The sequence below is a fragment of the Lolium rigidum genome, chromosome 1 (assembly GCF_022539505.1).
Source record: "Lolium rigidum isolate FL_2022 chromosome 1, APGP_CSIRO_Lrig_0.1, whole genome shotgun sequence".
Taxonomy (NCBI): Eukaryota; Viridiplantae; Streptophyta; class Magnoliopsida; order Poales; family Poaceae; genus Lolium; species Lolium rigidum.
This window is the reverse complement of record NC_061508.1, coordinates 156560216-156569250: the sequence shown is the minus strand read 5'-3', so window position 1 is coordinate 156569250 and position 9035 is coordinate 156560216. Positions and strand designations below refer to the sequence as shown.

The 9035-nt window shown below is 41.1% G+C and overlaps 1 protein-coding gene across 1 annotated transcript; it reads right to left on the bottom strand.

Annotated features, from left to right (window-relative positions):
• Positions 1-4358: 4358 nt before the first annotated feature.
• On the bottom strand, positions 4359-9034 carry LOC124652871 (disease resistance protein RGA5-like; the record flags this gene model as incomplete). The annotated part of the gene is made up of 6 exons (XM_047191922.1): positions 4359-4364; positions 5055-5169; positions 5242-5388; positions 5651-5658; positions 6573-8526; positions 8838-9034. Coding segments are annotated over 6 exons (2427 nt in total), but the record flags the coding sequence as incomplete, so codon positions are not given.
• Position 9035: the final 1 nt, after the last annotated feature.

The window sequence follows — 9035 nt, the reverse complement described above, 5'->3', positions numbered from 1 at the left end:
GACATTGAAAGTAACTTTTCCTTTATTGCAATCAATAACAGCCCCTGCGGTGTTAAGAAAAGGTCTCCCAAGAATAATAGACATATTATCATCTTCGGGCATTTCCAACACAACAAAATCCGTTAATATTAAGCGAGTTTTGAGTAACTTGAACAGGAACATCCTCACATATACCAACAGGAATAGCAGTAGATTTATCAGCCATTTGCAAAGATATATCAGTTGGTATCAACTTATCTAAATAAAGTCTCTTATAAAGAGAAAAAGGCATAACACTAACTCCTGCTCACAAATCACATAGAGCAGTTCTAACACAATTATTCTTGATGCAACAAGGAATATTCGGTATACCTGGGTCGCCCAGCTTCTTTGGAACCTTGCCATTGAAAGAGTAATTAGCAAGTATAGTGGAAATCTCCTCATTAGGAATTTTCCTTTTGTTAGAGACAATATCTTTCATGTACTTTGAATAAGGAGGCAATTTAATAGCATCAGTCAAAGGGATTTGCAAGAACAAAGGTTTCATCCAATCACAAAATTTATTATAGTGTTCCTCTTCCTTTGATTTTAGTTTCCTAGCAGGAAAAGGCATTTGCTTTTGAACCCAAGGTTCTCTTTCATTACCATGTTTCTTAGCAATAAAATCTTCTTTAGTGTACTTTTTATTCTTAGCATGCTTTCAGGTTCATCTTCAACCTCTTCTTTATCAGAAGCATCATTCTTATCATTATCTTTATCATGTTCATCACCACTTTCAGTTTCAGCATCAGAAATAGGAATACTATTAGGATCATTAATAGGCTCAGAGGATTCTACAACATTTTTATGTTTCTTTTTCTTTTTCTTAGAAGGAGCACTAGTTTCTTTAGTTCGTTGAGAATCTTGTTCAACTCTTTTGGGATGCCCCTCATGATATAGAGGATCCTGAGTAGAAACACCACCTCTAGTTGTTACTTCATAAGCATGTTTTTCTTTAGAACTATTTTTTAACAAGTCATTTTGCACTTTAGTGAGTTGATCAATTTGAGTTTGAATCATATGAAAATGTTTAACAAGCATCTTAACATCATTGGAGGTTCTCTCCACAATATCATGCAATTCACTAATGGCTTGAGAATTTCTCATTAAATGATTCTCTACTCTCATATTAAAGTTATCTTGCTTAACAATATAATTATCAAACTCATCTAAACATTGATCATGAGGTTTTGAATACGGAATATCTTCCCTAGTAAAGCGTTGAAGAGAGTGTACCTCAATCATGGATGAAGGGGGAGTTATCTTACATAAATCTTCTATGGGAGGTAAGTTCTTCACATCTTCAGATTTAATACCTTTCTCCTCAAGAGACTTCTTGGCTTCCCTCATATCTTCATCATTTAATTTAATCATACCCCTCTTCTTCAATATCGGTGTCGGGACTGGTTCAGGTGTAGTCCAATCATCATGATTCCGGCCTATTTTAGCCAATAATTCTTAAGCTTCGTCTGGAGTTCTTTTCCTGAAAACACAACCAGCAGAACTATCCAATTATGCTCTAGACTCAATGGTTAGTCCACTATAAAAAGTAAATCATGCTTTTCCAAATCATGTCCAGGTCGAGCTCTGATAAGAGAGCAAAATCTTGCCCAAGCTTCAGGCAATTTCTCTCCATCTTCCTGGTCAAAGCTATAAATTTTCTGCAAAGCAATATGTTGAGCACTAGCAGGAAAGTATTTCCGAAAGAAAACATCAAGCAAACCACTTGGACTATCAATAGAACCAGGAGGCAAACTATTATACCAAGTTTTAGCATCATCCTTTAATGAGAAAAGGAAAAATTTTAGCAACAAAATAAGTACGCAACTTGACATCATCAGAAAACAAGCTACTCAAAGTAGAAAGCTCATTCATGTGTTCTACAGCACTTTCTTTTTTCGTACCACAAAAGGGTGTTTTCTCAACAATAGCTATATGAGATAGATCAAGAGAAAAATCATAATCCTTATCCTTAATATTTATAGGAGATGTAGCAAATTCAAGATCAGGAGACAGTTTATATCTAACAGTATGTTGTGCAAGAAACTTTTTAATTTTACTTGCATCAGTAGTAGCATTGCATTTAACAATAAAATCATCATCAAGTTCCACATAATCCTCATCGGGATCATCACTAGAGTATTCAACAGACTCAGGTGAATTAACAGGTGTAGCAGCATTTTCATTAGGAGTTTCAGTATTTTCAATTTGTCTAGACCTAGCAATTGTAGCATCTAGAAAAGATCCTAACGAACCACTATCATCAAGCACAGCAGAAGTATCATCAAAATTATAAGAGGAATTTTCAGATTCAGCAGAAGTACCAGCATTTGAAGCTTGTGGTGGTGAAACAAGTTTACTTATATATCACAGATGGTGAATCAAGAGCAGCAGAGGTACTCAGAGTCGTACCTTTTCTTGTAGTGGATGGTAATATGGCGACTTTAGTATCGCGAGGTTTACCCATGATGGAGAATTTGCAGCGAACAATATCAATCCAAGTGAACTTGCAAATAAAGCTATGCTCCCCGGCAACGGCGCCAGAAAATAGTCTTGATGACCCACAAGTATAGGGGATCACAACGGTCTTCGAGGGAAGTAAAATCCAATTTATTGATTCGACACAAGGGGAGCCAAAGAATATTTGTAAGCCTTAACGAGCGGAGTTGTCAATTCAGCTGCACACTGAAACGGACTTGCTCGCAAGAGTTTATCGAGTAGTAACAGTTTTATAGCGAGTAGCGATAGTGAAATATCAGCAGCAGTGTAACAAAGACAGCAGTAGTGATTATAGTAAACAGCAGGATTAAAAGACTGTAGGCACAGGGATGGATGAATGGGCGTTGCATGGATGAGAGAAACTCATGTAACAATCAAGATGGGGCATTTGCAAATAGTAATAAAACGGTATCCAAGTACTAAGCAATCCATAGGCATGTGTTCCATATTTAGTCGTACGTGCTCGCAATAAGAAACTTGCACAACATCTTTTGTCCTACCAGCCGGTGGCAGCCGGGCCTCTAGGGAATCTATTGGAAATTAAGGTACTCCTTTTAATAGAGTACCGGAGCAAAGCATTAACACTCCGTGAACACATGTGATCCTCACATCACCGCCTTCCCCTCCGGTTGTCCCAATTTCTGTCACTTTGGGGCCTCGGGTTCCGGACAGCGACATGTGTATACAACTTGCAGGTAAGATCATAAAACAATGAATATCATCATGAAACAATAAATGTTCAGATCTGAGATCATGGCACTCGGGCCCTAGTGACAAGCATTAAGCATAACAAGTTGCAACAATATCATAAAAGTACCAATTACGGATACTAGGCACTATGCCCTAACAATCTTATGCTATTACATGATCAATCTCATCCAATCCCTACCACCCCCTTCAGCCTACAGTGGGGGAATTACTCACACATGGATGGGGGAAACATGGCTAGTCGATGGAGAGGCGTCGGTGGTGATGATGGCGATGATCTCCTCCAATTCCCCGTCCTGGCGAGGTGCCAGAACGGAGTTTCTGGTCCCGAGACGGAGTTTCGCGATGGCGGCGGTGTTCTGGATGGTTTCTGGCGACTTCGACTTCTCATCTCGCGTTTTTAGATCGAAACGCTTAAATAGTCCAGAGGGGGGCGTCAGAGGCTGGCCGAGCCAGCCTCACCATAGGGCGGCGCGCCCCCCTCCTAGGCCACGCTGGCCCATGGTGTGGGGGCCGTGGGCCCCCCCTGGCCTGCCCTTCTGGCTCCGTGAATCTTCTGGAAAAATAAGCCCTTTGACATAAATTCCGGGGATTTTCCTGAAAGTTGAATTTCTGCACTAAAACGAGACACCAGGGCAATTCTGCTGAAAACAGCGTTAGTCCGTGTTAGTTATATCCAAAATACACAAATTAGAGGCAAACAATAGCAAAAGTGTTCGGGAAAGTAGATACGTTTTGGACGTATCACCGGCGCCGACCGGGATTTGCCCGGCCACACCCTCAAGCGGCGGCGAGGGAGGGGGGAGGGGAGGAGAAGCCTGGGGGCGGCGGAGATTAGGGTTTCCCCCCGGTCGCCATGCAGGGGCGACACGGGAGGGAGCGGTCTCGTTTCTAGCCTCTCGTTCTGGTCCGCCCTCAACGTCATACTGGAAAACCAAAGCCACTGTCAGTCTCTGAAACAAATCAGCTCATATACTTTTAGATAGATGATTACAGTAATCAAAACACAACATTGCATCTATAATTCATATCGCTGCTAGTCGGGCATCAAGGTTCTACAAACACAGTATGTTAGCACGGCTGGGGCAATGGATGCGTGTCTAATTAATCCATCCTACGTCCTTGTTTCACTGCTATAACTAGCATTCCAGGAACATTTATTAATGGTCACTGCGTACAACTATCATTCGATTCGATTGATTTAGGCCGCAAAGTTTACTTTCAGGGCATGATATCATGCCTAACCAATCAGTCTTCTGCTATTTAGGTTTTGATTGAGTTTGCTGCATCGTCAGCAACAGATAGGCGTTTGTCAAGTAAACGAGAGCAGAGAGTGTGAGTAACAGATAGACGAGACAACGGGAAAATATCTAGTGATACCATCCCTTACATGATACCATGATACCATTTCATAAAATTTGAATTCTAAGTATCAAAAAATTTCGAAATAAATTTGTAGCGGTTGACAAGATGTGTGCTTACATTCTCTAGATTTTTCACATCTAAATTTAAAATACACCAAGAGAAACAAAAAATCCAAATGCTATGTGAATAGTGCCATTTTATGTTTTTGTCTTCATGTGACACTATTTATGCATGATTTCTCAATTTTGTTTCTCTTAGGGTATTTTGAATTTGGTTATGAAAGTTACTGGGCACGTAGACATGCATCTTGCGAACACCCAAAATTTTGGTTTTAATTTTTTTAACATTTAAAATTTAAATTTCTATAAATAGTATCATGGTATCAAATAAGGTGTGGTATCACCAGATATGTATAGCAGAGTGGGCAATAGAGTGATTACAAAATAAGATGCCATGATGCTTACCCAGGTGACGAGCCGTGTGCCGTTCTCGAGGAAGGATTCGTCAGTCGGCCTTTTCCCAGTGAGAAGCTCAAGCAAGACGACGCCGTAGCTGTCGCCCTCCTGGTCTCGAAGTACTCTGCAACACACAACAGAAATCAGGCATCAGCAGACACATGATAGATTTTGACATATGAGCGCGCTCTTGTACCTTGCTGGCCAGTCCAGGAGCGCCTGCTTCTCCTCCTCCTTCTTCCCGTGGAGGATGCCGTTGAGGCTACCGTTGGGCATGAGCTCGTGTAATAGCATGTTGATGTGCGGCACCGCGTAGTAGCCATCAACGCAGTATTCCTTGCATCTATAAATTCGTTTGTAAGCACAAGTCTTTGAAACCAGAAACTAATAAAACAGAAAATGATGCACATGTCTTTGCATATTTGAGTATCACTCAGTCAACATGAGGGCTGTTTATTAGCAATATAAATTTGTCTCATAATGTAGAATAAAGCTCTCAAATGTCAACGTTGATCAAAGTTCACTAATTACAGCACTAGACTGAAAGTTTATTAGCAATGGAGTACTATCTGGAGTACGTCGTAGTATAATCTGCCAAAATATACCTCCAGAACTTCAAGATTTGGACAACGATGGACTAACTGGCAGTGATCCTCTGTGGTATAGAATGTAAACTGAAGGTCTAATTTCTTGAGTGCAGCCCCATATATTCAGAGGATGCCCTGATATCTGTCAAGAAGAAATCTAGCGTCTCAAGGACAATATTGCTGGTACCCATCTCACGACGCCATTCAACATTTTCGTTCTCAGCAATTGTGCTTTCTTCAACAAAAAAACGTTTCCAATTTCCTGCACATAACAATAAACATACTCCGTGTCTTAGACTATCTCTTAATTAAACTAGTAACCTACGCACTGCATCTAGATACCATCTTTATTTCCTATCCCAGCCTTGGAGTAAACATTAAGCTTCAATTATTTTCATAATACAATGGGCATCATGATGACAAGGCTAGTTATCCTTCAGGTTTTAATACAGGGGCAAAAAATTAAAGCAGATGGCTCAGCCCGTCTGGTAATAGCACCAATTAGAGTACAATAATCCCAATACCCGTCTGCTAATCGCACCAATCGACGCGCATCAGTAAAGTAATCACGGATTTCTGCATCGGGAGAAAAAGATTCGGGGAAAGATTACAGCACTAAGATTAGAGTTGGACGGAACTCACGTGTTCATCATGGGCAACACCGGTGCCGGAATCTTGACGGGGGTCAGGAGTCACGCTCACCTCCGGGACGTGCGGCAACGTCTCCTCCAACCCGCCAACGCGCCTCCACCGGGTCTCGGATCTCTGCCATCAGATTTTGAATCGCCTCCACCGGATCCGTGAAAAAGGATTAATCAAATATATCTTTAATGCATCTGGACGGAGTCATTAGCTGAAATGATAAGGGGAACGAAGAGATGAATCAAACACATCATCGGCGAGGGAGAAGGTCAAACATTTATTAATGACTAGTCTTTACCTCAACGGTGGGAAGGTTGGGGTGGGCCTCCCATGCATGCATCAGCGCAGCACGAGCGTTGCTACCACCCCAAGAATAAACAGCGACACGCTCAAGACAAGGGAGGTGCGCCATGCTCACATCAACCTCACCACTTTGGTAGTTCACATGATAGGTCATCCCCATGGAAAGACGCTTAAGCCATGGCATACTTCCAGGTGCAAACAGACACGGCCAAGTTATAATTCCACGGAACGCGCACTCTATGGCAGATGGGAATGCACCGGCCCTCACGACCGATAAAGGAAACTTGTCTTCAGTTAGAGCATGCAGGAAGAGGTAGCGAAGAGCAGGAAGCATCCCAATAATGTTGATGTCATCCTTGTGCAAATTTATCACACTTATGTACAGAGAGGAGAGGTGAGGAAGTGATGTTAAATTAATCCATTTCGGCAGTGTCAAGAATTTATCCCGTGACAAAAAACTGCGGAGGCGTGGAGGGGGCACCCAGCGCGCACCCATTAGTTTCACCAGCCCGCTTCTTCCATCAATCTGCACAGATTGCAGTTTGCGCAAGCTGCCAAGAGACTCCATCAGAGCTGTGCTCTTGTCCATTTCATCACAGGAAAGATGGGGCATCCTAAAGTCTGTCAGGTTGGAGGAAAGATGGAGCACCCTTAACTCTGTCAGGTTGGGCAGCTCTTTAACAGTGCCAATAGATGAGAATGACACTTCTCTTCCTTTCAGCACTTCAAGGGATGTCAAGTTCCCAAATCCTTTTGGCAGTACTGTTCCTTCACCGAGACACAGACGTATCAAATGTTGTAGCTGAACAAAACTTGCAGGTATCTCTTTTATACCAGATCTACTTATGTCCAGTGACTGCAAAAACCGTAACTTGCCTATGTCATGTGGGAGTTCCTTAACATCTGAGTCGTTGATCACTAGTTGCCTTAGGTGAAATAAATTGGTAATATGCTCGACACTAAAACCATGGCTACTGTCCACTCTGCACCCAAAAGAGTAAACTCTAACATCTCCTAGTTCCAGTATACGTAAATACTGCAAACTTGAAAGAGATGCCAACCAATAACCGGTAGCAGGAGGAAAAATAGCAAATGACCTGACTTTTGACACATCAAACTGATGATCGTCGAGTTTCACCGTGCTATTTTGCAGTGATAATCTTCGAACTTTGCTATGCAGATTAGGCATGTACTGCCTAGTATTGTCTAACACAGTGACAAAGTTTTCTTCACTTGACAATGAATATATGAGATCAAGCACCATGTCATGTATACGGCAAGATATCACCTCTTCCTCGCTATTTAATTGTTGTGGCATGATCAAGCTTCTATTCACGAGCTCACTGAAGTATGTTTCTCCAACCTCAAACATAGTACTTCCTTTTTTTCCCCGCTGGATAAAACCTTCAGCTATCCACCTCCATATCAGCCACTCTTTCTCAATCTCAAAATCTTCTGGAAATATGCTAAGATATAGAAAACAAGTCTTCAGGTGACAAGGCAAATCATAATAGCTTAACAACAATATGTTATTCATGTTATCCACGGTAGCACCTTCTGTAAGTCCACGGCCAATAGAGCTGAGCAAATGGAACCACTCATCCTTTTGTTTTACCTGTTGATTACTAACCAAAAGACTAGCGATAGTAATGATGGCTAAAGGCACACCACCACATTTCTTCAATATGTCTTTAGATACTTTCTGTAGTTCATCTGGACAGCTGTTCTCACATTGAAATATTCTTCTATAGAAGAGTATCTGTGAGTCTCCAGCAGACAAAGGTTTCATTTCATGAATTATGTCATCAACAGAAGAGAGACATGCTTGAGCGACACCGACTTTGCGTGTTGTTGTGATTATCCGGCTACTGAGACTGTTTCTTGAGAAAGCCCAGTTTATACATTTCCATGTTTCTTCTTCCCATATATCATCGATTATGATGAGGTACCTATGCCAAAAGAAAATGAGAACACTAGTTGACAAATCGAAAGGGATACAACTATACATGTTCCTTGATAAAGAAGATGTGAACTGTTGTTAGCAGAAATATACTATAGGAGACCATAGGTGAGAACTGCGAACTGTAGAAATTTGGAGGAGGAACATAAAATGGGAGCAAAATTGTTATCTTTACATATATATATACTACAAGACTACAAGACTACAATAAAACACAAATAAAGAGAAGATATTAAGTATAAGCTAGGCATCTAATGCTCTTTAAAAACAATACAGAACATGCATGGGGGTGATGCATACCTTTTGTCCGCAAGAAATTCACGGAGTTCATTCATGAGAATCCTTTCATCCTTTTCTGTATTATGAATGTTACTGAATATTTTGTTATCAAGGTCATAGAATATATCTTTGAAGACTTTCTTCAAATTAGGATTCTGACCCACGGAGACAAAAGCCACACAGTGAAACTGTGCTTTGATCTTGTCATAAATTGATTTT